Source organism: Antechinus flavipes, chromosome 5, assembly GCF_016432865.1.
Source record: "Antechinus flavipes isolate AdamAnt ecotype Samford, QLD, Australia chromosome 5, AdamAnt_v2, whole genome shotgun sequence".
Lineage (NCBI taxonomy): Eukaryota > Metazoa > Chordata > Mammalia > Dasyuromorphia > Dasyuridae > Antechinus > Antechinus flavipes.
In genome coordinates this window covers 284,398,724-284,425,969 of record NC_067402.1, presented here as the reverse complement: position 1 = coordinate 284,425,969, position 27,246 = coordinate 284,398,724, and the positions used below count along the sequence as shown (strand labels likewise).

At 43.0% G+C, this 27,246-nt stretch overlaps 1 protein-coding gene across 1 annotated transcript in view; it reads left to right on the top strand.

Moving 5' to 3' along the window:
* Nucleotides 1-20,850, top strand: part of CACNG2 (calcium voltage-gated channel auxiliary subunit gamma 2) — a 152,083-nt gene extending 131,233 nt beyond the window's left edge. Inside the window, exons 2-4 of the mRNA XM_051961698.1 lie at nt 1,357-1,440; nt 17,283-17,423; nt 18,800-20,850. Of these exons, the coding sequence (XP_051817658.1) occupies nt 1,357-1,440; nt 17,283-17,423; nt 18,800-19,335 (761 nt within the window). The 3' untranslated portion in view covers nt 19,336-20,850. The remainder of the gene's footprint in view (nt 1-1,356; nt 1,441-17,282; nt 17,424-18,799) is intronic.
* The last annotated feature ends 6,396 nt before the right edge of the window (nt 20,851-27,246 follow it).

The following is a 27,246-nucleotide window of genomic DNA, read 5'->3' as shown; positions in this document are numbered from 1 at the left end:
TTCTGTGGTTCTATAGTACATGGAATTATCTCATTTGTATATAAGGCAACCAGCCCAATGACATTAGAGCAGGATTCAATTCTATCATAGCCATGATATCATTGCTGAATGACATTTGTCTGGACTGGGCAGGATATAGCTGTAAAATTTTGTTGACTGTTGAATGAGCACTCAGTGTAATGTCCATGTTAACATGTTTTATTGTGATTCTAAGGTTTTTAATGGTTCACAAATGTCTGTAGGGTGATTCTCCCAGCTAGAGGATCTGAATAACCTCCACATCCTATTCCTCAGTCATTGTTAGGGTCCTATGACCTCTGGAAGGTTTCATGACTCTAACCAGCACAACAACAGAATAAGCCAGGGTCCGACACTGTTGTCAAAGACTTTGTGATACCCCCAGATAGAAAACTGATACTCTTAGAGTGCCCACTGAGACATACTTTTTCAGTCTCATTTTTTTTTCTTGTTGGGTTGTTTTTTTTAGTTTTTGGAAATGGCTAATGTAGACATAAGCTTACATTTTTCTTGCCTTCTTTATGGATCAGGAAGGAGAGTAGAAAGAAAGGGAAAATGTAGAACAGAATTTTTTTTAATTTTGAAAACTTTGTTTTAGAGTCATCATCGTCCAAACCCTTAGATATTTTCATGTGCCTGAGACTTCAGGCTTTATAACACAGCCTATTGCACAAGACTTGCCTAGGAACACATAAAATACAGGAAAAAACAGAAAAAGACCAGTCAGAAGCATCAGAGAGAGACACTGATCTTCCAGGAAGAGATTTCACCTGGTTCTCTTGCTCCTCCTCCTGCTAACATCAGCAGCAGCACAAAGGCCACTTTGCAAACCCCAAGCCCAGGGGTGCTTTCATCTGTGGCCTACAGACAGTCTCAGAGTGGGAGAAAAACATCACAGCAGCCCCCCTCACCTCAGGACTACTGGCATTAATTGATGCCCTTCCTGTTCCCCGGCTTAGCTGCCCTGCCTCCCTGGCTGCTCCCCACAACAGAGAATTCACTGCATTAGCTATATCAAGTTGACCAGTGCTTAACTGTCTCTTCAGTGACAGTCATCAGACAATAATAAAAACTCTTCTTGCTAGTTAAGGCACAGATAACCCCTGGGAGGATAGTTCTAAGCATAGAACATTCAGGGAAGCCAGGCCTTTAGATCCGTGCCATGAGTCTGCGGCCGCCCAATGCCCACATGCATTAAAGGGAAGGTTTGGGGATTGTTCACTGGGGGGAAGGGGCGATGGATTCCTAAGAAGCAATGAAGGCAGAAGGAGACAAGTGGAAACTGGGGTTCCTGGTGGTCTTCTGTACTCATCTGTTCTCTCCTTCCTTGTTTTTCAGGGAATTTTAAAGGTCTGTGTAAGCAAATCGATCACTTCCCTGAGGATGCAGATTATGAAGCCGACACAGCAGAGTATTTCCTCCGTAAGTGCACTGATTCTTCCTCTCAATAGTGGGGGGTTGGGGGGGAAAAGTGCTAGTATCCAGTGAGTGATCTGGGATCTCTGCAGGAGAACCTCACCAAAAGTAGACTCAGAAGTCAGCTCTTACTAAAGTCTCGGGACAAATTTAATGGAACCAACCTTTGGGTATATAGCTGTACTAGGAGACTGTACCAAATACACTCTTTGATGTGTTATCCTGGGCAAGGGGGACTCAGGGGTACCATCTGTAAAATGAGTTGAGTTGGACTGGATATCCTCTGAGGTCCTTTCCATCCATGGATCTATGACCTTACCCACGTGGTCAATTGGAAGATCCCTAAGGTCCTTCCAGTCCATAATGGAGGATCCCAATATCCTTCCTGTGTGACCTTGGACACATCATTAAAATTCTCTGCATCTCAGTTCCTCAGCTGTAAATGGGAATAGCTCAGTAAAGGACTGTAAAAAAAAAAGTGTACTAAACCTCAAAGGGAATGAGGAATTTGAACAGAGAAAGATCAATCTTTCCTTCTTGGATCAACCAACAATCAAGTTCTTAAGATACATTTATTAAGCACCTTCAATGTGCCAGGCACTTATTTATCTATCTACCAGTTCCACTGAAGAAAAAAAGGGCAGATTTGGATTTTTTCTTTGTTTTTTTGTTTTGTTTTGTTTTTTTGCAATGGAAGGAAGGAGAGGAGAAATTGGGAGGGAAAAAAAATAAATGTTTAGTAATTAAAAAGAAAGAACTAAAACAAAAGTTACATACAAAAAGAAAAAAGAGGGCTAAAATTTTAAGGGAAAAGCTATCAAATAAAGCCAAAATTAAATTTTGATATAATTTATGATTTGGATCATTAATTAATCAATCAATAAGCATCCATTAAGTTCCTAGTATGTACCAGGAACTGTGTCCCTCAAGAACTTCCATTGAATCAGAGAAACATGTATGGATATAAAACATATAGACTAGATACAAGGTAACTTGATTGGGGAACATGCTGCTATGATGATAAGGAAAGGCTTCATGCAGAACAAGATGGTGCTTGAGTTGAGTCTTGCAGGAAGGGAAAAATTCTAAGAGAAAGAGAAGAAGAGGGAGGGCATCTCAAGCATCAGGGATGGCTGGTACATGGACACAGAAGGGGGGAAATGAAATCCTTCATATAAAAAAAACAGCAAGAAGGTTTGTTTGTTTGGAATATAGAGTATGTGAAGAAGATGAATATGTAAGAAGACTTGAAAGGTAGTTTGGGGCCAGGTTGCAAAGCACTTAAAATTACAAACAGAGGTATTATCTTTGTTCTGAATGTAATAGGGAGCCATTGAAGTTTATTGAATAGGAGAGTGATATGTTCAGACTTGCACTTTAGGGAAAATCACTATGGCAACCTTGAGAAATATGTTTAATATGCAGAGAAAACCTAAGGAGATGTCTTATTCAGCTAAAAGGCAAGCAAAGCAAAGCAGTTTCCTAGAAAAGGAAATAGTGTAGCATAATAGAGAAAGCTTTGGATCTTAATTCAGAAAACACAGCTATGACATCGTCATCAACATAGACCAAGAGCTAGAGAGATCGTCTCTTTCGGTCTCATTTTAGGAACTCTAATTCAATGTCACCAACATCCATTACCTTCTATGTGCCAGGTACTAGGTTAGGCTATGGCTATAGAAAGAAAAAATGCCCTGGTCTCTGTCTTCAAAGATCTTATATTACAAAGGATAAAATAAAGGGGGAAAGTAAAACAGGGAAAAATATATTTAAGATATTAACATTCAAAATAAGGTTATGACCTTTCCAAGTTCACATAAGGAAATTAAGGCTAGAATGAGGATTTAAACCTATGTCCTCTAATTCAAGAAATAACATTGAACACGCTGGAGATGTCCATCTTCATTCTTTCCCATTATATTTGATGATTTTTTCCGGATCATTTGGGGCATTTGGGACACATGTGTCCATATTGCAGAGTCTGGATAGTTCACGGAGGTTCTAGGGAAGCCCCAACAACCTTTTATGTGCTTCCTACAGAATGTTCTATTAAAGAGTCTCACCAGAGTCCATGTGGTACTATTCTTAATGATCTCATGAATGTCATATCAAGAGTTCCATCATTAATTTTTTTAATCCCAAGTTTTCATAGGTTACCTCCTGCCTATTTTTTAAAGTGTCTGTACTGACCCAAAATTATTAGGAGAAAATAAAATTACAATTACAAAAACAACCCTTGCAAAAGATGGAGGAGGAAGAAAATAAAAATAGCTTCTTTTTTTGAAGGGAAGGTAATTTATAATTCCAAATGAGGACCCAGATCATGAAGGGCTATTCTTAAGAAAACTAGAACTTATTCCCTTACCTTCATGAGATAAATCAAACACTCCATGATGAAACTTCTTCCCATGAGTTCCTCAAGCAACCCATACATTTCTTCACTGGATCTCTTCCAATGAACATGGAAATCCAGATGGAGGTCCTAACACGATTTTCCCAATGGGTACCTATGACACATAAGGATCCCATTTCTCTCACTGAAAAACATTGGAACATTCCAAATGGAATTCTGTACTTTCCCAAATCTAGGACAAACAAGCTAGCTCCAAAAGAAATAGGACAAATGTGGACCAGGTCATAGATGGGAACTCAGAAAGCCTTTCCCACAAGAGCTCACTCAGGGCCCCAGTTCATCCCGTGAATACCAAAAAAAAAAAAAAAAAAGACTCAGGCTTTTCTCATTTCTGTGGCTCTTTAAGCCCCTTCCCTAATGTAGGACTTCAAGGAAAATTTCTTAACTGGGGGTTAGAAAACTGCAACCCAAGGGTCAAATCCAACCCATCTCCTATTTTTGTTTAGTTTTGGTTTGGATTTTTTTTACAAGGCAATTGGGGTTAAGTGACTTGTCTAGGATCACACAGCTAATAAGTATTAAGTATCTGAGGCCATATTTGAATTCAGGTCCTCCTGACTCCAAAGCTGATCATGATCACTGTGCATCTAACTGCCCCATCTCCTGTTTTTATGCAACTAAGAATCTGGTGGGCTGAATTTGGCCCAATGACCATAGTGTACTGACCCCTCCTCTAAATCAGACTTTTAAACTCATGACTCCTTTTCACCTGAAAAATCTTTACATATTCCTGGTTATATAAAACAAGTATAGAAATCAAACATTTACTGATAATAAATCAAAATTCTGTAACCCCCAATTCCTGTGAGCTTTAAGTTCAAGAAGCTTTGTTTTCAACAATACTTAGGCCTGCTTCATATCGAAAACCTCCTCCTAAAGAAACTTATGAGGCATTTTCTAAAAAAGATACTAAACATGCAAAATATTTGTCAGGTCTAAGAGCTTATTTTGTATTTTCTCAACCACGAAAGAAATGCTTAAAGCAGAAAAAGATTCATAAGCATTCATTAACAGATACCTAATTAAAACATACAACCATAATCCATCCCCACCGTTATAATCATTCCCAGAGGTAAAGGTGCAGTGTCTATCCCGGGTAGATATTCATCTCAGACCTCCATTTGGCTAAGCAATTCTTAAGTTCCAAATCTGCCGGCCAGCCAGAGAGGGTTGTTTAGCCCTTGCAAGTTCAGGATGATCTGGCTGGCGGTCACCTTGCCCTCTAAGAAGCAGTTTAGCTTCAGGAAACACTTCCTGCTGGGTGGTCAGAATTAATTCAGAAACTCAGGGATGCTTGTATTCACAAAGTAGTCATCACCAAGACTGGGAATATCCATTGCTGGGGATTACTGGTTGCTGGTTGCAGACCTCTGCCCAGGGAAGAAACATATATGTAGAAGAAAACATTCTGGGTCCCCTTTTCACCCAGGCAAGCACTTCTCTCAGCCAGAAGCCTAAATTTTGGACCCATTACCACCGAGTGCGAGGGGAGAAAATTTCTCTATCCCACACCACTAGAACTCAAAGGGAAAGGCTGGAAGACAGCCAGATAAAAGAAAAAGAAATAAAGCCTTTGTCCTGTGATAGCCTATTGAGTGGGCAGCTCCTCCTGGCTGAGTCATCTTCAGTGTAACCCCAGGCCTAGGGACTAAGTGACCAATTAGGAGTTGCCTTGTCATACATTTCCTTTAGCAAGAGAACAGAATGAATGTCCAGCTCTAGGAGAAGTGCCCCAGTCCAGTTCCATGACAATTATAGTTTTAAAATAATTTTAAATATAAAATTTATATTAAATTTTATATTAAAAACTTTAATGGAACTTAATTTAAAAGTACCACTCAAACAATAGTCATACTATCTGTTGAGTCAAGTCAGCAAGCATCTATTAAATGCTTACTGTATACCAGGTACCATGCCAAGTGCTGGAGATACCAGGAAAGACCAACCATAACCCATCCTTGAGGAATTGCCAATCTAAGGGAAAAGACAATAAAAAAAATAACTATGTACCAACAAGACAGAGGCAGGATAAATTGGAGATCATCACAGAGGGAAGGCGTACACATTAAGGAAGAGCAGAAAAGACTTCTTGTAGAAGGTGTGATTTTAACTGAGACTTGAGAAGGAAGCCAGGGAAGCTAAGAATCTAACACGAGCCAGACGAGAGTTTCAGACATAGGGAATGGGAAGACATGTGGAAATGGGAGATTGAGAGGCTTACCGAGGAACACGGGGGGTATCCCTGGACCAAACCTCTCCCCCTGGAGATGGACATGGGGAACATGAAAAGGGGGTCATTCCTTCCTGCTAGAAATTCAATAATCTGTGCTGCAAACCTTCAATAAATGGCAAGGAAACTTCATTCCCAAAGCCATGGTTGGGATCAGGCTACAAGGACTAGGGCCAACCTTTGATCTCATCTCTTTGAAACAAAGTCTGCCACATAAACATGGGCAATTTTGAGAATGTTATTTAAACTTTGAGTCCCACAATGAACAAACATTAGAGTTGCATCCCAACCCACATTTTCTGACTCCCGATCTGGTGTGACCAGTCCAGTAGGGCTGGGTTACTTATTCCCATCTCATCAAATTGGAGGTTGTCCAAGCTAGAAGGGACCCTTGGACTTCCAGGAGTGAGATGGCTCTGAGGTTCCTTGCCACTTTAAGCCTCCAAATCAACCTATGATCCTGTGAAAGCGGGGATAGAATGTAAGGGTTGAAATCAAAAGATCAGGCATTGAACCCTTATTATTCCACTTTCCTCCTATACCTCAGTTTCCTCATCTGCCAAATTGGGGGGTTGTATTAGTTGCCCCCAAAAGTCCCTTACAGCCTTGACAATCTAGGATTTGATGGCAGGGATTCCCAGAGGATTAGGCAGCTTGGCACAATGGGTTCACAATCAGAAAATGAAGGTTAGGATATGACTTCCAATACTTCCTAGCTGTGTGATCTCAGGCAAGTCATTGTACCCCCCAAATGAGATACTTGGATAAGATGACTTAAAAGGCCCTTCCAGCACTAAATCTTTGGTTCTCTGACCTCTGAAATTCTCTCCAACTCCAAGTCTATCCTTTGAGGCAAAGGGCTCTTGATTTCTGGGGACACAGAATCCAACTGTAGCAGTTTTAAAAACAAAACTTCAACTAGATGACACAATGGATAGAGCCCCAACTCTGAAATCAAGAGGACTTGAGTTCAAATATAGCCTAAGACACTTGATACTTTCCAGCTAAGTGATCCTGGGCAAGTCACTTGATCCCAACTGCCTCATCATCCCCCTTCAAAAAAAGCTTACAATGATCATAGAGATAAAGTCAAAAAGGGAATTAGAGATCATCTATCCTATAAGGAGATAGATAGATAGATAGATGATGGATGGATGGATAGATAAACAGACAGACAGACAGATAGATCGATGGATGGATAGATAGACAGACAGACAGACAGATAGACAGATAGATAGATAGATGGATGGATGGATGGATGGATAAGTAGGTAGGAAGAAAGATAGATAGATAGATGGATGGATGGATGATGGATGGATGGATAGATAGATAGATAGATAGATAGATAGATAGATATGGGCAGCTAGGTGGTACAAGGCCTACAGTCAGGAAGACTTCATATATTTAGTAGCTGTGTGATTCTGGGCAAGTCACTTTACTCTGTTTGCCTTAGTTTCCTCATCTGTTAAAAGGATCTGAAGAAGGAAATGGAAAACCACTGTATAACTATCTCTGCCAAGAAAACTCCAAATGGGATCACAAATAACCAAAACGACTCAACAATAAATACCATTTTAAAGCTGGTGAAACTGAGGTTGCAAATGGGAAGTGATTTTTACTAAGGTCCCACAGTTTAAAAATAGCAGAGCTAGGATGCAACCTGATAAACTCTATTTTGAATCCAGAAATCATTCTGGGCCATTGAACCCAGTCCCTTCATCTTAAAGAAAAACTGGCAGAGACTGAATGTAAATCAATACATTTTATGTTCCCCTCTTTTTTTCCGGTTTTTTTCCTTGTGGTTTTTCCCTTTCATTCTTATTTTTCTCTCTCAATATGACTCATAAAGAAATGTGTTTTAAAAAAGGGAAAACCTGGAAACTCAGGTAATAATGCCAGGTTAGGGTCTGACCCCAGATCCAGTCTTCCCTTCAGGACAGCACGCCACTCCTTTTTGCTTCCCTTTTCCGGAGCCGCCCACCCAGAGACTTCAAGGACAGCGCCTTCAGGGAAGGTTCCTTCCTCACCGAGGGCCATCTGGCCCCCTCATTCAGATCCCTTTCAGGGCAGCTGTGAGGCTCTGTGCCCAGTGGGGCCTTGCCTTTCCTCACCAGGCTAAATTGGCTTCTGTTACACTCAGATCGATCATATTAAAAATTTAGGCGGTGTTTTATGATATGGATCACTGCTGTCTCTTTAAGTGATGGCCTCTCCAATCAAAGCAGCAAGACAGATCCATCCTGGCATCTCTGTTTCCCAGGAGGCATGAGGTCCATCCAGCAGCTACGGGGATTTGGAAAATGAAACAGGAAGCCTTGCAGATGTCTGGTTTCTCTCCCAACGTGCTTTTCTTGGGACTCCCAGATACTCTGCACTCTTAGATTGCTTGGTTGATTTTCTCTGAGAAGTTTCTTGGGGTGCTTGGCTTGTCTTGAGACTGCCCAGGCCTTCGGGCAGTGCCCACGGGGTGCTGGTCATCTTAACAATTGACAAGTGAAGGACAAAAAGGTAGCAGAGAGTCAGGGAAAGAGCAAAGAACTTTGGGATGAGTTCAAAGACCTGGCTAAGTAACCACAAGCCCGATGCTTCTCCGCCCTGGGCCTCAGTTTCCAGCTGATGTAGAATGAGGCAGTCGGATACAGTAGCTTCTAAGGGCCTCTCTAGCGCTGACGTTCTCATTCTGCCGGTTTCCTTTGGCTCACAACCGCCACTGCAGCTAGCTTGCTGAAGTGTTGGTCCAGGGAAGCAATAAAGGTGGTTAAGGAGTCAGACCACACGCACACCCCAGGCCGGTCCTGGCAGCCTCCCGCTGACCATTTGGTGGCTGTTTGCCTACAGCCAGCTTCAGGGCTGCAAATGCATTTTAATGTCTAATAGAGGATGCGTGGTTTTTTTGCTAATTATATTAACATAGCTGGTATTTAAGGAGTCGTTTTAAGGTTTCCAGAGCATATTACAAGTATCATCCCACAAAAAAAAAAAAAAAAAAAACCCTAAAAAATAAAAATAAAAAACAAGTATCAAAAAAAAAAAATTCATCTTTACAAGAATACTGGGAAGGAGGTGTTATTTTTAATCCCCATTTTACAGATGTGGAAACTGAGGCAGACAGGCGTACCTTAACTTCCTGAGGCTCACCCAACTAGCAAACATCTAAGGATGGATTTGAAGTCACCTCTTCCGGGGCTCTGTCCAGCACTCTGGGCACTATGACGCCACCTAGTGGCCTCTGTCCTTCAATCTGCTGCAACCAGAGACAGCTCCTCATTCACAAGAGGGTGTTGAGAAAAGAATGCACCTTTTCTGTGCCTCAGTTTCTCCATCTGAAATAAGAGGCTGTACGTCTAGTAGACTTTTACTAAGGTTTCTTCCAGTTCTAATATTATGTGTTTGCAAGTGCCTTCCAATTCTAAACTTCTTTGTTCTAATATTCTCTGGTCTAAGGTGCCTCCAATTATGACATTCCCTCTCTAAAAGCACCCCACCCTACCAGCTCTGACATCCCCTGTTCTAAGCTCCCTCCCAGCTCTGACATCCCCTGTTCTAAGCTCCCTCCCAGCTCTGACATCCCCTGTTCTAAGCTCGCTCCCAGCTCTGACATCCCCTGTTCTAAGCTCCCTCCCAGCTCTGACATTCCCTGTTCTAAGCTCCCTCTCATCTCTGACATTCCCTGTTCTAAAGTCTCCACCAAGCCCTCCCTGCACATTCTCCTAGCTCTGACATTCTGTCCTAAGTTCTCCTCTTCAAGTGACATGTAACATGTTAAAGACCTATCTATCTGTGCACAAAGGAGCTTCCTATGTGGTCTGGATGGGCCCCTGGGCTAGCCCCTGATAGTAGGCAGTTTGCTCTCAGAACCCCAGTGAAGGTCCAGTACCCCAGAGGAGGGGTCCACAGCAGCGGGTAGGGGGCATCCAGCATCTGAATTTTCCACGATGGGGCTCCTTGGCTCAGCAGAGCCAAGGGGGAAGGGCACCCGAGACATTCCATCTGTTCTTTCTCAGAGGCTGCCTCTGAGCATCAGTGCCTTGGCGAGGATGAGTTTTTTAAAGAAACTAGCGGAACGTTAATCTTGAAGTTGGAAATAACCACACATCAGGAATGACAGACTAAAAATTTACACAAATGGATTAAAAGTAGGTCACTTTTTTCGATCTATTAACCTTGAAAACGTTCTGTGTGAAGCAACATCTCGGGGTGAATCCCCAAGGATAGGGAAGAGCTCAGTACATCCCAAAACCAGTCCAGAGGAGACGTTCCCTACCTCAAGCTAGACTCAAGGTGGATTTGGCCAGGTTTGGACAGGCCATTCCCCTAGTGTCCAGAGATACAAGGCAGAATGCATGAAATCAAGTGAATATAAGCAAAATGGGAGTTATAATAAGTTTTTTAGCACCTATCTCATAGGGTCATTGTAAGAATAAATGAGATATTTCTAAAGAACTTGACACAGTGCCTGGCACATAGGATTCAATAAAGTTACCTTCCCTTTTCTATCTGTAAAATGGGAAGAAAAACAGCATCTACCTCCCAGTATTATTGTATGAATCAAATGAGATGCAGTGCTTTATAAATCTTCAAATACACTATGAATGTTAGCTATTAAAAGCTATCGTGAAAGTATCTATTAAGCACCTATTACATGTGAGATAATGTGCTAAGTGCTGGAAATAAAAAGCAAGACCAAAAGAGTTTCTGTTCTCAAGCAGCAGAGATGATCTGCAAATAATTATAAACAAACAGGATGTACACAGGATAAGTTGGAGGTAATCTCCAAGGGAAGACTCTAGTATCACAGGAACTAAGGAAGACTTCTTGTGGAAGCTGAGGCTTGAAAGAAACCAGGAAAGCCAGAAGGAAAAGGGAGCTATCAGGCAAGGCAGACTACAAACAGCCAGAGGTGGGAAATGGAGTATCATTTCCTTGGCCACTAGTCTTTTATATTTAACATTCTACAGACTCTTCGCACAGGTAGGAAAAATAGCTGATCTTTGTCATTGAATGAATACGTCGGCACATAAGCTCATTCTCTGGAGGCTTATTGCAAAGCATCTTTGGTAGCAGGCAGGACAAAGACCTCATCTGTACCCATGAGCTTTTGATTTCTTCTTTGAGGTTTCTTTATGTTGAAAGTTTATATTGAAAGCTTCTTGTTCCCCAATGTTTGGAGGTCACATTTGGTAGAGGAATATCAATTGAAACTGCTGTTCCTAAATTAGTATCAATGAATGTTCTAAGCAGGTATTTATGGGTAACAGTTCCATCTATGATAATGGTCCTGTTTCCATAGAGTTTATTTGATGGATTCTCAAGGGACATTTTGAGGTTTGTTTGGAATAGGTGGACTTGTCATCTATCAGAGTTTTTTGTTTGTATTTTTTTAATAACAGGGAGTCTAGGATATAGAATTCTTATTGTCAGTCTGTGTTGCTAGATATTCAGCAGGTGCTCAATTTTTACAGCTTGAATTGGTGTGTTGCTCAGTATCTATTAGTCTGTTGTGTTGTGTTCACCGACCAGTTAAGTCCAGGCTTTTTAAGAACAACCCAAGTCTAAGATTTGGTCATCCTGATTTGTCATCAAATAAATCAATCCACCCATTTGTTTGATACTTCTTTGCTATCATATTGGTATTTTAGCTTTTGAGATTACTACCCATGATAAACATCATTATTATTATTTTCATCATCATCATCATAATTATCATCATCAGTAGTAGGTAGTAGTAGAAGAAGAAGAAAAAGAAAAAGAAGACGAAGAAGAAAACGATGAAGACAAAGATGAAGACAAAGAAAAAGCAGCAGAAGAAGAAAATGAAGAAGGAGAAGAAGAAGAACAACGAGGAGGAGGAGGAGGAGAAGAAGTTTTAGTAGTAGCATCATTATCATTATTTATGATTGTTGTTCTTAGTACTCTCTCCTCCATTTTGATAAAGTACATGAAGGATAAATGTAAAATCTTACCTTTTTGTGTTCCAAAAAATCCAAGTATACAAGCATAAGATGGAAGAGAGATATGGTAGACAAATTCACAGAAACAAGGGGTAGTCAAATTCACAAGAAAAGAACAGGTCTAATGTGAATCAACAATATGACACAGCAGTCAAAAAAAAATTAATCTTTTAATTTGATCTTAAGCTGACTTAATGAATAATAATAACCCAAGGGAAGTAAGAACCTCCTCTGTATGCTGGCCTCTCAGATCATGTCCACTGTAGATCTTCCATTCCACGCACCTTATCTCAGGAAAGGCCCTGATAATATGGGGGACAGCTAGGCAGTGAAACGGATAGGATGTCAAATCCAGCCTCAGATACTTACTAGCTTTGGAAATTGGGACAAGTCATTTAAGTTCTCTCTGCCTCGGTTTCTTCAACTCTAAAATGGGGATAATAATGGCACCTATTTCCATGGGTTGCTGTGAGGACCAAATGAGATCAAATTTGTAGAATGTTTGATGCATAATAGGTGCTTAATAAATGCTTCTTTCCTTCCTGATGCATCTGCTACTCTCTGCCAGATATTAGTATTCCTTCTCTCTACTAGTAAGGGAAGGAGTATTGTCTAGACTGGTAAATTTGGAATGGGAAAGATAAAAGGGGTCAGAGAATCACAGCCCTCCTGGAGCTGGAAGGGATCTCAGGAATCATCTGGTCTACTCCCCAGCACTATACAGATAAGAAAACTGAGGCCAGGGGAGCATATATAAGTGATTTACTCGAGATCAAATAGAGAGTAAGGGTCAACTTGGCAGGAATGGCCCGCAGGATCAAAGGCCAGAAAGTGGTGCAAGGAATGCAATCACACCCCAAGTTTTTGGTGGGAGTGCTTCCCTGTCACCAAGGAGGCTCATCCTCAGTGATAAACCACTTAGCTTATCTCTGCACATATTATTCCATAGAGGAAGTGTGGACTCTCTGTTTCTCTCAGGGTCTCCCTCGCCCTCTCTCTCTGCCTCTCTTCCTCCCTCTCTCCCTCTTCCTTTCCCTCTCCCTGTTTCCCTCCCTCCCTCTTTCTCTTTCTCTCTCTTTCCCTTCCTTCTTTCTTCCCCCATTTTTCTGACTTTTTCCCTCCTTCCCTTTCTCTTTCTCTCTTTCCCTTGTCTTCCTCTCCCTATCTCTGTCATCTCTCTCTGTCTCTCTGTCACACACACACACACACACACACACACACACACACACACACACACACAATCCTTGTCACCCCAGACCCCTGGCAGAAAACATCATCCTTGAGACTCAGTGTCTCTGCAATCACTTGGCAGATTAGACCATTGTGCCTTGCTGGCCGAGTCACAGCTGACCCTTAGGCCAGGACAGGGAAGCCTGAGGAGGCGTCTGGACTCAGTGCCATCCTCTCCCCGCTGTCCAGTCTGAACGTGAGCAGCGAAGCTCGAGGACTTGGGATGATGCAGCAGAATTGATGCTAAGAAGGGTCTTTTAGGGACTCCACACAGTTCAGTGGTGAGTGGTGAGGAGCTGGACTAGCCCAAGGTTCTGCCCACATTCTGCACCTTTGCCTCTTCCAGGATGTCCTCTTGTATCCCTCAGCTGCTGCCATTCCTTCCTCCTGAGGGCTCCTACAGCATTTCCTTTTTAGCTCTGTTCTGGGCTCTGTACCTTGAATTTCTGAGGTATTTGTAAGGTGCTGGTGAGCAAGGACTTCTACAGGGCCTAGGACAGTGCCAAAGACACACAATAAGTCTTTGTTGGGAGGCTATCTGCTAAGTACCAACCTGAAACAAGACACTCGTGAGCCCCAGGCCTGGTCTGGAAATTGCTTCCCCTGAGTGTCTCTTGCTTCTCTCCACTGCAGGCTTCAGGCCTTCCCTGTAACTTGCCTCTGACTTGACTTATCACCTCATTAATCCCTCAGGCCATTTGAGAGCTGAAATTCCCACCATTAAAAATATCGGTCTTTATGATCTGTATTTAAAACAAACACCCTTTGTGGAAAAACAATAATGGTGTCAAAAAAAGGCTTTGGGGTTCAAGGGAATGAGTACAAATCCTTCCTCATCACCTATGTGATATTGGGTAAATTATTTGTTTCTTTAGCCTCAGTTTCCTCATCTGTAAAGTAAGGGCGAATGAACCACATGGCCTCCAGCTCAAAACTGATGAGCCAATGGTCCCATAGCAGAAGGGGAGAGGCTGCCCAGCTTGCCCACTCACAATCTCAGGGCTGGACCCAGGAATTGTATGTTTCCCAGGATCCATTCTGGGACTGTACTCTATGCCTCGAAGGTGGTCCAGAAGGCAGGACCCAATTGCCTGCCCTCTTCCATCTAATTTTCTTAACTACTTAGCTCCCAAACCCAGTTATGAATCCTCCAAAAAGGCTTAATAGAAAGAACAGGCTATCCAGGCTGGATCCCTACTCATGACACTGACATCTGTATGACCTCAGGCAGGCCCATTCTCCTCTCCAAGACTCATTTTCCTCACCTGAAAAATGGGTTTAAGACACCTTCACACCTATCATCCCAATGTGGCTGGGAGGAGAACACTACTTGAAAGACAGAGATGAGATCAATTAATCAACAAACATCTACTAAGCACCTATAGTGTGTTGGGCACTGGAAAGATCAAGACAGAAGTCAAACAGTCCCTGCCCTCAGGGGGCTTACATTCTATCTGTAACTTTATGAGCTTATATAGATTGTCTAGAAAACCTAGCAGGACCTAGCAGCTGGGAAGCTGAGGAGAAATCAGGAGGTTTCCATGAAGAAGTGATACTTAAGCTGAAAAATGCTAAGAGGCAGAGGTGAAGAGAGAAAGCCCTGGGAGGCAGATGGAGCAAAAGCAGAGATGGCAGAGAGAAGGGAGAGGAATACTGGGGGAGGAGGGAGTGATGAGATGGGAGGAGACACATCAACATCATGCCTTCTCCTGGGTCTGTATTTCCTAGACACCGTGCTGTGGCAATGAGGAAGGAAGTCTGGCTTGGAAGTCCCAAGATCTGAGTTCAAATCCTGCCCTTTCTCTCTATTACCTGTGCAACTTGAACAAGTATTTTCCTCCTTGGGTCTCCATTTCCTCTCCATCTGTAAAGATTAAACCCGATGCTTTTCGGGAGGCTCCTTTCAGCTTTATACCCATGATCCCAAGAGCCTTTCTTCCTGCACAAAAACAATATTTCCCTAGTAGAAATGAAATAGCTTTAGCTGAACTGTCCTGCAATAAGCTTCTGCCCATATTCTCCAGCTGGGGTTTATAATTCACATTGTATCACAAATTCTGCCAAACTTCCGATCTCTCATTGGTGTAGCTCTTCTGTATTGCTATTAGCTGACTGCAACACAGTAGCTATTTCTATCCATCTCTGTCAAGTTCTGTCTCTTTCTCTATGTCTTAGTCTCTGTCTCTTTGTCTCTCTGGGTTTCTCTTCTCTCTCTCTCTCTCTCTCTCTCTTTGTGTATGTGTCTCTATGTTTCTCTCTCTCTCAGTGTCTCTCCCTCTCTCTCTCCTCTCTCTCCCTCTCTGTTACTCTCTCTTTTTCTGTTTCTCTCTCACTCTCTCTCTCTGTTTCTCCCTCTCTGTCTCTCCTCTGTGTGTGTCTCTGTGTAGGACTGTCTGTTTCTCTGTCTCTCCCTCTCTTTGTATGTCTCTCTCCCTCTCTCTCTGTCTACCTCTGTCTCTCTCTGCCTCTCTGCCTATCTGTGTCTGTCTCTGTCTCTGTCTCTTAGTCTCTATCTATGTGTGTCTCTCTGTCTGTGTGTGTATGTCTCTCTCTGTCTGTGTCTCTCCCTCTGTGGGTGTCTCTGTCTCTCTTTCTGTGCATCTCTATTTTCTATAGATATAGAGATAATATGAGCTGGGAACCAAACCCAGAAGGTGCTTAATGAATGCTTGCTGACAAATCAATGGGGATTAAACGAGTCCCAATTATTTGGAACCAAACTTGGTCCCAAGAAGAAATATGAAAAGTGTCTTCTTGCAATGCTTGGCAAACATGGAGGACTATGAGTATAGAACTCTGTATAGAATGTCTGATCTAATCAATATGTTACTGAGATTCACTGAACACCCCCCCCTTAAACAGGGAACAGGGAACACTAGTATAATAAGAAAATTATTTAGTATAAGAAATGGCATTCTGGGACAGGCAAGGGACATTCAATGGGAAATATAGGTGGTAAGGAAACAAAAGATTTCAATGAAATGTATTATAAGAAAGCAACAAATGTATAATAGTAAGCAATAACAATAAGTAAGGATTAACAAGATTGACACAGATGTGATCTTGTTTGATCCTCACAAAACCATGTGAGGGAGGTGCATTATTATCACAAGTTTCTAACTTGTTCTAAACTAAAGCTAAAGCCTTGTTCAAAAGTGACACAGCTAGTAAATGCTTGAGGGAGGATTCAAATTCACTTACCGACTATATACACCCTTCTACCTAGCCACTGCGTCACTAGATGCTCATAAATAAAGGGACGAAGTGCGGACTCTGAATCCTGTATGTCGGACTCCTTCTTGTCAAGTTTATGGATTCTGTCTCAGAATCCTGTTTTTAAATGCATAAAATAAAAAGCATAGGATTACAAGGGAAATCAATTATATCGAATGCCAGCTATCAAAATGTTTTAAAACAATTTCCCAGACTTCAGAGCAAAACTCTCTGCAAGAAATGTTAGTTGAATGAATGAATGACTAGCAATAGAAAAGATGTGGACTTTTTATAAGCCTGGACTGGGAGAGCAAAGCCTTTATCTATTGGAATATTCATGGAGAGAGATGCTGTTACAGCAGATGTCTCTCTTCAGCCCACCTTGGCCTTTCCCATCCTCCTCCCAACCTGCTCCCTGGCATTTTCTCAGCACCCATCCCCATGCCTGCCTCCACTAGCTTCCCATAAGGAGGTGGGCAGAGGTGGAGTCTGTCCTGTCCCTCCCATGGGAGCTGTGGCTGCTCCCTTAGCCTTTTATTGTCTGTTCTTCTCTCCTTTTCATCACAAGCATTCCCTCTTTTCTCACCCTTCTTGTCCTTTCCCCGTCATGTTTTTCCTTCCTTCTGTCCCCAACATGTTCAGCTCTCCTTCGTCCTGGCTTTTCTCTCTCCCCCTCACTGCTTCTCCTTCCTCTCCCCAGCTTTTTTTATCCATACCTCTGTGTTCCTTTTCTCCCCCTATTCCCATGTACTCAACATCTCCCACCAACTTGTTTCTCTCTCTCTTCCCACTCCTTTTTTCTGCTTTGCAGGGGCTGTGAGGGCCTCCAGTATCTTCCCCATCCTGAGTGTGATTCTGCTTTTCATGGGGGGCCTCTGCATCGCAGCCAGTGAGTTCTACAAAACTCGACATAACATCATCCTGAGTGCCGGCATCTTCTTCGTGTCTGCAGGTAAAGGGCTGATGACGGGATGGGCACTTCTATGGCCGGGGGATGTCAGGGCTGGGAGGGGCCTTAGAACAGGAAGTACCAGAGTTGGTGGGGGAGCCTTGGAACTTGGAAAGTCACAGCTGAGTGAAACTTTAGAATAGGGAAGTCAGAGCTGGGAAGGAGTTTACAACAGGGGATGTCAGAGATTGGAGAGAACTTAGAACAGGGGACATCAGGGCTGGGAAAGAGCTAGAACAGGGGACATCAGGGCTGGGAAGGACCTTAAAACAGGGAAGGTTAAAGCTGATGGAACCTTAGAATAGAGACTATCAGAGCTGGGAGGGGGCTTAGAACAGGGGATGTCAGAGCTGGGAGGGGGCTTAGAACAGGGGGTATCAGATCTGAGAGGGGGGCTTAGAACAGGGGATGTCAGAGCTGGGAAGAGACTTAATACGTGGATGTCAGAATTGGAAGGGATCTCAGAATAGGGAATGTCAGAGTTAGGAGGGATTTTAGAATTGAGATGTCAGAGCTGGGAGGGGCCTTAGAACAGGAGATATCAGAGATGAAAAAGACCTTAACAAATCATCATAGACTCAGAGCCTGAAATCACCTTAGTATCAAACGCAATCCCCTCATTATAGAAGGGAAGAATCAGAGGCAGACAGAGGTAAAGACATTTGCCCAAGGTCACACAGCTAGTAAGTATCTGAGGCAGAATTTGAACCGGGTCTTCTGAACTCCAAACCCAGTGCTCTTCTCTCTGCACCATGCTGCCTCTTGCAGCATTTGTGAATTATATGCTGTGTACACACTCTTGACCTCCATTAATGTCATTTCCCTGCGGCAGGGACAACTTTTTTACTGCTTTTCTCTGTGTCCCCGGCCCCTAGCACAGAGCCCTGCTGGCCAGAGTAGGCAGTTATGGAGTGCTGGCTTCCTGCAGGAGCTGGCACCTGAGCTGTGCTCGGAAGGGGAGGCTGGAAGGGATCGGTATGACCCTGGACAAATTTATGAAGCCTCTGGGACTCGTTCCTTCATTTGCAAAATGACAGGGTTGGACTGAATGCCCTCTGAGGTGACCTGCATCTCGGGAGCTGCAGTCTGGCAGTTGTGTGATAGTAATAAGTCACTTTCCTTTCTCCAGGCTTCAGTTTCTCAAAGTGCCTTAAAGCAAAGGAGATGAGTCTAGGTGGTCTTTAAGTCCCTTCTAGCTCTAGATAGAGGATCCACAGTCCCTGTATTTCCTTGCTTAACTTCAGTTTCCTTATCTGTAAAATGAATTCCTTTCAATATACGCTCCTAATGCTTCTAGTTTGCACCGGCTGCCATCCATTGCTCCTTGGAAACTAATAAGCGTTCTCCCTCTCTCCTTCCTCCCCTTCACCTTCCCATAGGTCTGAGTAATATAATCGGCATCATTGTGTACATATCAGCCAATGCTGGAGACCCTTCTAAGAGTGACTCCAAGAAAAATAGCTACTCTTATGGTTGGTCCTTCTACTTTGGGGCCCTGTCCTTCATCATTGCCGAGATGGTGGGAGTGTTGGCCGTCCACATGTTTATTGACCGGCACAAACAGCTTCGAGCCAATGCCCGTGCCACGGACTACCTCCAGTCCTCCGCCATCACCCGCATCCCCAGCTACCGCTACCGCTACCAGAGACGAAGTCGCTCCAGCTCCCGTTCTACCGAGCCTTCCCACTCCAGGGATGCTTCCCCCGTGGGCATCAAGGGGTTCAACACTCTGCCCTCCACAGAGATCTCGATGTACACCCTAACCAGGGACCCCCTGAAGGCCGCCACCACCCCCACCGCCACGTACAACTCCGACAGGGATAATAGCTTCCTCCAAGTTCACAACTGTATCCAGAAAGAGAACAAGGACTCTATCCACACCAACACAGCCAACCGCCGTACCACCCCTGTATGAAGCCGAGGCCCAGAGCTCCAAGTAGGGGCCGGGGGAACAAGGCCGGGCCAGGCTAGGGTCAGTGGGGGTGGAAAAAGAGGGGTGGGGGGTTTGGGGGGAACAAAACCAACAAGGGGGAACCTTCCAAAAAGCAAAAAAGGAAAAAAAAGAAAAAAAGAAAAAAATAAGTCAACAACAACAAAAAAAAAAAATACAAAAACAAAATAAGAGAATTGAAGAGAAACAACAGGAAAAATGTGGAAAAAAAGAGAAAAAACACTTTAAAAGCAAGAGAGATTTAAAAAGAGAAAAATAGAAAATAAATTTAAAGAAAATGCATGATTTCCCATGTACCATTATTTTAACATTTAATAAAAACAAATAAAAAAAAAAAACAAGGGAACCAAGAGAAATTTAAAAAATAAATAAACAAAGACAAGGATGAGGAGGGAGGCTTTCGGGAATCTTTCAGGGTTTATTTTTTTAATTTAATGAGATTTCTTTTCTGTTCACTTTTAACCCAAAGTGGGCTCTGACTCCTCTTAGGGGGTAGAGGGGAACAGAGCCCCGAGTCCTCAGGACGATGAGAGGGCTGGGGGTGATTAGCAGTGACCACCAAGCCCTGGAGTCTCTGGGTTAATGTCCCCAAGCAAGGAGTTCCCATGCCTTCTCTGACTCAGTGCTAGCCTTTGAACTTGTCGATCTTTAGGGGAGTCAAGATTTCTTGGTTTCTTATGGGTCCCTAAAACATGGGAAAGGAGGGAAAGTGGTGGGCCACTGCTCCCTTTCCAAGCTCCCAGTGTTTAATGATGATCCACTGTGACCCCTCAGCCCCAGAGTGATGGGGAAAGAGAAAAAGGCTGCTCATGACTTTCCAGGATGCTTAGAAATCCCAGAAATTCATGGGGAACAACTTCTCAAATATTCCTGTGCTCAGGATCAGTAGTAGTGAATGGGGAAGAGGGTAGAAGGGGGTGGTCCACTTGCATTGGACAGATTCAACAGGTCACTGTCCTCGAGGACCTAGAAAACAGAGTCACTCTCTTCAATTCCCATAGGGAAGAAGCATGAAAGTGACCCAGTTTAGACTCACCAACCCTCCCACCTCCAGTCCCAAGGGTCAAATGGCCCCCTTGGCCCAAGGCTTCCCACTACTCTTCAGTTCCTTAATGAAGAGTAGCTGCCATGCCATCGGGCCTATTATTCCCCTGGGGCCAGGGGTCAGAGGAGAGGGAACTCCAGGGAAGTAACTGATCACAGTGACATTATAACAAAGGTTTCTTTTAAAAAAAAAAAAAAAAAGAAAGAAAAAAAAGGAAATGAAAAAGTGGCTTTTTTTACTCCAAAAACACTACAAACTACATACATGTAAATATAATATGTGGATTTCCTTGCAAGAGAAATCAGATCATATTTTTATTTTAACTGTTTTGCAGCTTTAAACTGTGAAAAAAAAGGGGGGGTAAGAAGAGAAATCTAAATATTAGCGGGGAATGTGTAAAGAGAAAAACAGAAAATAAATCCATTTAAATGAAATCATTTAAAATTTTTTAAGAACAAGAAAAACTACCAAAAGACCATGAGCAGGGCTGACTGGTGGAGAAAGGGGAAATGGCTCTTTCCATGAGAAAAACATCTCTTCCTGCTAAGAGAAAGAAACTGTTACTGAGGGAGTAACTGAGAACAAAGAGCATACATCCCAAGAAGACTCACACTCACACATGCACACACTGACTCATGTCCGCTTGGACTCAATTATCCATCTAGATTCCCCACCCCCAAATGCCCATCTTCTCCCCTCTTTTCCCTCTAGGATCCAACTTCATATGCTCATCTTCAATTAATGCTGATTCACACTCATGAAAGCCATAACACACACACACACACACACACACACACACACACACACACACACACACACACATACACACACACACTCTCATAGACTCACACACTCACACACTCACACACACCACCATTCTTGCTGACTTCCATCTTCACAGAGACTCCCCTACATGAAAAGAGCCTCCGGTCGGGAAGCCAGGAGATCTGGATCCTGGCCCCTGGTTCTGCCACAAGAGACTTGTGAGACTTTGAACAAGTTATTTGGTCTCTTCTGTCAAAGGGAGAGGGGCAGGTTGGGACTGGATGAACCCTTCCAGCTTGGGAATTCTCACACTCACCTTGCTCATCCATCACCTGCCACCATGGGCAGACTCTTGGCCGATAAGACTCCCAGTGACCAAGCCCCCTAAACCAGGGGGACCGCCACCCAGACACACACACATACACACACACAGAGATCCCAAAACCTCCTCACTGTGCTCCCCCACTCCCTGACCCCCATCCATGTCAGTCAGGTTGTACACTCTGTGACCAACCTAGCTTGACGTGTTTGTGCTGCTGCTCTGGCAAAGAGGGAGGATGTGCCAGGGGTCCCTTTGAACACTATTTATTCCATTTCCCCTCTTTCAGTGCCATGACCAAGATCAAGAATAGTTGCCCTGATGGGCAGAAGGAAGAATGTCATCCAGACTCTCTGGCGACCCTGAGCTTCTGTGAGGGAAGCCGGCTTCCGGCTAGGAGCCTGGGCAACAGTCCCATATACGGAGGCCAGAAGAGACCTCCTGTTGGCAATCTGGCTGGTGGAGAGTGGATGAAGGTTAAGCTCCATTTGGTCTCTGTCTAGGGGCTAGGAATGTCCTCTCCCTGACCCAAAGAAAAGGAGTGGTTCATTTCCATGAGACAGACCTTCATCCGCTTTCCCCAAACCTGAAATCTCCCCAATGAATGGTCCAATGTGTAAGGGTAGGTTTAGCCACTGGGTTGAGTCATTGACTCTTCCGCGGGACTCAAAGTCGACCTCATCCCTTTCCAGACACATGCCCAGTCTGAAGCCTTTTCTGGCTGCCCAGTTATGATCCCTGGGGTGCCTGAGCCAGCCACTAAAAGGGCCTGAAACCTCGAGTTCCTTACTGTTCTCTCCAGTCCAGAAGGAACCTGTGGCTGGTGGGGAGGGACTAAAATTCAGCATGGAACATAGGACTGAATCTCCCTCTCCACCCCAGCAAGCCCAACCCCAGCATGGAAATACACTGGGCAGCCTGCTGTGTGCATTCAACTGAGCAACATGGCCCTAGCAACACAGAAAAAAAGAGCTGACAATGAGCATCTTACTGCTCTTGCTCAGTCTGGGCAGGACTGATGGGATGCCTTCTGAATCTCAATCTATCTTTTCTCCCACTCCTCCCAGACTCCAGACCTTAAAGAGAAAGGCAAAAACAAAACAAAACAAAACAAAAACCACCCAAGCAACCAACTAATGGACGATAGTGAAAAATGACGTCCCGTGCTCTGACCCTGAGAGAGCTCAATCAGGGATGGATAGCTAAGGGTTCTTAACAGAACTTGAGGCTCGCATAGGGCTAGGAGTTTACAAAGAGTCAGAGGGAGCCAGAGAGTATGAGTGGGCCATTCCTGTGCAAAAGAAAAGGGTACAAGGGCTGGGGGGAGGAGAAAGGACTGGGGCTGGAGAGGGTTATGGCTCGCATTCCAGTTCAGACCAGTTCAAGAAACCAACCTCCATTTTTCTTTACTTTGTGGGGTTTTTTTCAGACTGTTAAAAGAAAAAAAATTTTAAAAAGCCGAAAACTTAAAAAAAAAAATCCTGGTACATGAAATAAAGATTTTTTTTTATAGCTCGGTCCTCAAGTAAGTGGATTTATTCAACATCTTTCCCTGTAAATGGAGGCTCTCTAGCCTGGGATAATGATAAAATAAGAATTGGGAGGGAGGTGAGAGATCATCTAGTTTCATCTACCACCACACGCCGGAAGCCCTCTTGACAGCATCCCTGATAGACAGCTATTCATCTTCCCCTTGGACACTTCCTGTGATGCAGAGCTCACTACCGCACAGGGAATTTTATATTGACTAAATGTATCAGAAAGGTTCTCCTTATATAAAATCAATTTCCAGTAACTACCATTACTCTTTATTATTCTTCCAGGGTTTACACAGAACAAATCTCCTTTCTATTCCTATCAATCAATAAGCATTGATTCAACACTTACTGTACGCCAGGCATTCGAGTTTCAGAGGGAAAGCCAGGATAGTCTGTGTTCTCAAGGAGCTTACATTCTGCCTTAAGGGAGAGGGGCACCCAACACCTCCATAATGACATAACTGCAAGAGATGTACAAGTAGATGAAAGCCTTTGAAAGGCTTAGAGATATTGTGCAGTCCAGGGCTTCTTAAACCCTTTCTACCCATGACCCCTTTCTGGCTGAGAAAATTTTATGTGATCCCCAGTATATAGGTATGTAAAATAAATAAACAAATCAAATACTTACTGATAATAAATCATAATTTCATGATCCCCACATTCAGTTACAAGACCCCATACAGGGTGGCAAATCACAGTTTAAGACTCTAAGATCTAGTCCTTCACCTGCCTCACTTAGTCTTCCCATAACTTTCATCATCTTGGACGCCTTCCTGGGGTCAAAACACAATTTCATGCTTTCCTATCTAAAATACAGGGCCCAGAACTGAACACAGCATGATCAGGGCCAAAGACCCCAGGGCAATTACCTACAATCAGAGAATCTCCAAATGTGAAAAGACTTCAAGGTTTATCTAGATCATCTCCTTCCTAAAACAAGAATCCCTCTTATATTAGTCCTAATAAGGAGCTATCTCGCCTAACTGGAAAACCACCAAGGCTGGAGAACTTATTTGATTAAAGCAAACAATAGTTCACATTTGCAGAGCATTTTAAGGCTAACAAAGAACTCATACATGACATCTTACAGCATCTCAATCCTAAGGCAGCCCATTCCCTACATCACCAGTTTCATCCAAGACAAAACTGGCCCCTTTAAAGCTCTCTTCCTCTCTCACCCTCATAAAAACCCACCAGAGTTTTTGGCAAGCCATAGAAAACTTCACGTTGAGCTTGCTGACCATCGAAATGTGGTGCCCAGAACTGAGCACGCCCGCCATTCTAGACATGATTGGAATTCTACATGTGAATGGGATACTGAGGCACAGTTGGGCTTCCTGGATAATATATGGATGACGACGAGGAGCAATGGGGAAGAGGAAGAGACAGATATCCACCTAGAATGCCACTTTCTCTCACTTATATTTAAATCCCTAGAGTCAATATGGAGAGAGGAAGATGGAGGGGAAAGCTATTTCTAGAATGAATTAAATCTTGTTGGAAGGTAAACTAAAGTAGCAAAACCAGCAAGTTCTTTGATCCATAGGATGGGCTTTACAAGGCAAAAGAACATATTACCAAGGATCTCTGGGGGCAGAGGAGGCTACAACACTCACGACACTTTTATGTGAATTTGTTAATATTTTGCTAGATAGTTCATAGATAGGGATGGAGAAGTACCCATCACAAACCCATTACTAGATAAGGTTTTAAATGACTGGTCTAAAACGTCCATTAGATTAGCTCAGAGTGATCCACTAGGAACTGAGCCTTGTCAGAAATTCAGGAGGATCAGGCTATGTTCATAGGATCATCCATTCACAGTACCAGAGGCTAGATTTGAATTCAGTTCCTCCTGATTCCAAGTCCAGGACTCCATTCACTCCACCATGTTGCCCCTCAGGTTTGGGGAATGGAAATCCTTTGAAGGCAAGGGAAGTTTCATTTTTGTCTCTGCAGAGTTAAGGAGGAATTTTTTGTGTATGTGAGCAAAAACAGTTGAGTCGGGGCAGAAAATGGTGCAGAGTACAGTAGCTGAACTGGGAGGATTCATCCCCTGCCCCTTCACACAGCCCACAGAAGGGGAGCACGACAGCAGATTCCCAAAGCATGACAGCCCAGGACAATTATACTACATGAGAATATAGGCCAACAGAGAGCTGTAGGTACAGGGTGAGAAGCCCAGGCCCATAAATGTCAGCACCCTAGGACAATGCCCCATTTGCCTTGTGCTAGATAGGCACTGTATCTTTAAACCCTCCAACGTCAGTATCTTATTTCCTTTTTGACCCTGAGCTGAGATTTCACATAATGAGGAGGTTCCATTTCCCAGCAAAGATTGGCACTACTGAGATAATTCTAGTCTTAAAGAATTGCCTGGCACACTGAATGGTTATATCAGGTAGCTTCTCCAGGGCCACTATGTGTTATCAGAAGGAAGACTTGAACCCGAGTCTTAACTGGTGTTGAGATTGGCTACCAATTCACCATGCCAGTAGTTTTTAAAGAGTGATTCTTCAAACTCCCAGGAGTCCCCAAGACCCTTTCAGGGGGATCTATAGGACCAAAACTATTTTCACAATAACATTAAGATGATTTGCCAATTAAAAGACTCCTTTTTCCAACTACATATCTACATAAGGCCAAATTTTCTTCATGTATTACAACCAAAACAATGTCATAATAGATGGAATGGAGAAGAAGAGAAAAGAATTCACTTGTCTTCTCATAAATCAAACATAAAAGAGATTTGTTTTATATACATATATATATATATATAAACAACACCACTCTTCTGACTAAATTTTTTTCTTTTGGAAAATATAGTTATTTTTCATAAGAATGTTATTTATGTTAACATGCATTGGCTTTATTGTTATTTTTTAATTAATTAATAAATAATTTACAATTTTGTCTGTCTTAATTTCTAACACAGTAAATATCAACAGATATAATCTAAATAATCAAAAGCTCTTTGAGGTTTCTCAATAATGTTTAAGACTGTAAAGAGATCCTGAAAAGGAAATATTTGAGAACCTCTTCATTACACCATAGGCCATCCCTCCTATAATAGGTCTTTAATAACTATTTGCTAAATTAAGAAGTGACTCTATTGCAAAATCTCTGAAACCTGTGGCCATGGCCCCAACCTATAGACTCAACACTTCTACTTCCTTCTATGGAACAGGCCCAGTAAAGGAGAACAATCTGTGTCTGAGAAAGAGCCATTCTTAAGATAAGAGGTGACCTTCCCTGTGGACAGTGACTGGAGACTCCTTGCTGAGCTGACCTCAGGCCAAAAGAAAAAGAACAAGAAACCCTGATGCAAGGAAAATAGGGACCCAAGGATGCGTTTAGTCCCAGATCCTTAGTTCCAGATGAAGATGCTCCTTGGATCCCTGAATGAGCAAGCTCAACTCTAACTCTCCACTAACTTTGCTTCTCTGGATAAGGTCCAGGAAACCATCCCTCCCCCCAGCTTCCCGATGATCCCATAGCAGTTCTCTCTCTGCCTTTAGGACCTGGACTCCAAGGACCAAAGACCATCTACTCTTTGAACATGAAATTATAAAATATCAGAGATAGATGAGACCATAAAGAGAACTGTTATCCACCTCAAACATCCCATTTTTACAGGTGGGGAAACTGAGGCCTCAAGAGAGAGTAACTTAATCAATGTTATGATATTAACAGTAGAGTCACAGCTACTCAAAGCTGCCTTCATGTATATGTATATATATGTGTGTATATATATATATAAATGTTTTCCATTATAACTCCTAACGTGTAGAGGGGTAGCAATCAGAATTAATAAAGAGACTCCTTCAATGCAGTGCTGAAATCATGAATTCCTAAAATCTTAAATGTATATGTATATATATTTACAAACATGTATACATGTGACATATGCATGTATGTATGTATGAGTGTGTGTTCCTCACTTTATAAATATCTCATTTGGTCCTCACGCAGCACCTTGCAAGATAGGAGCCTTTATCACTCTTATTTGGCAGATGAGGAAACTGAGGCAGACAGAAGACAGATGCCTTGCCCAGGATCCCCCAGCCAGGGAGCATCTGGGCAGAACTCAGCCTCAGGTGTTCTTGACTTCTGGCCCAGCTCTCTGTCCACTTTGCCACCTAGCTTTCTCCTAAAGAGTTAGATAACAGACTTGTTACCAAATCCATTCATTCTCCTGATTCTGGTGC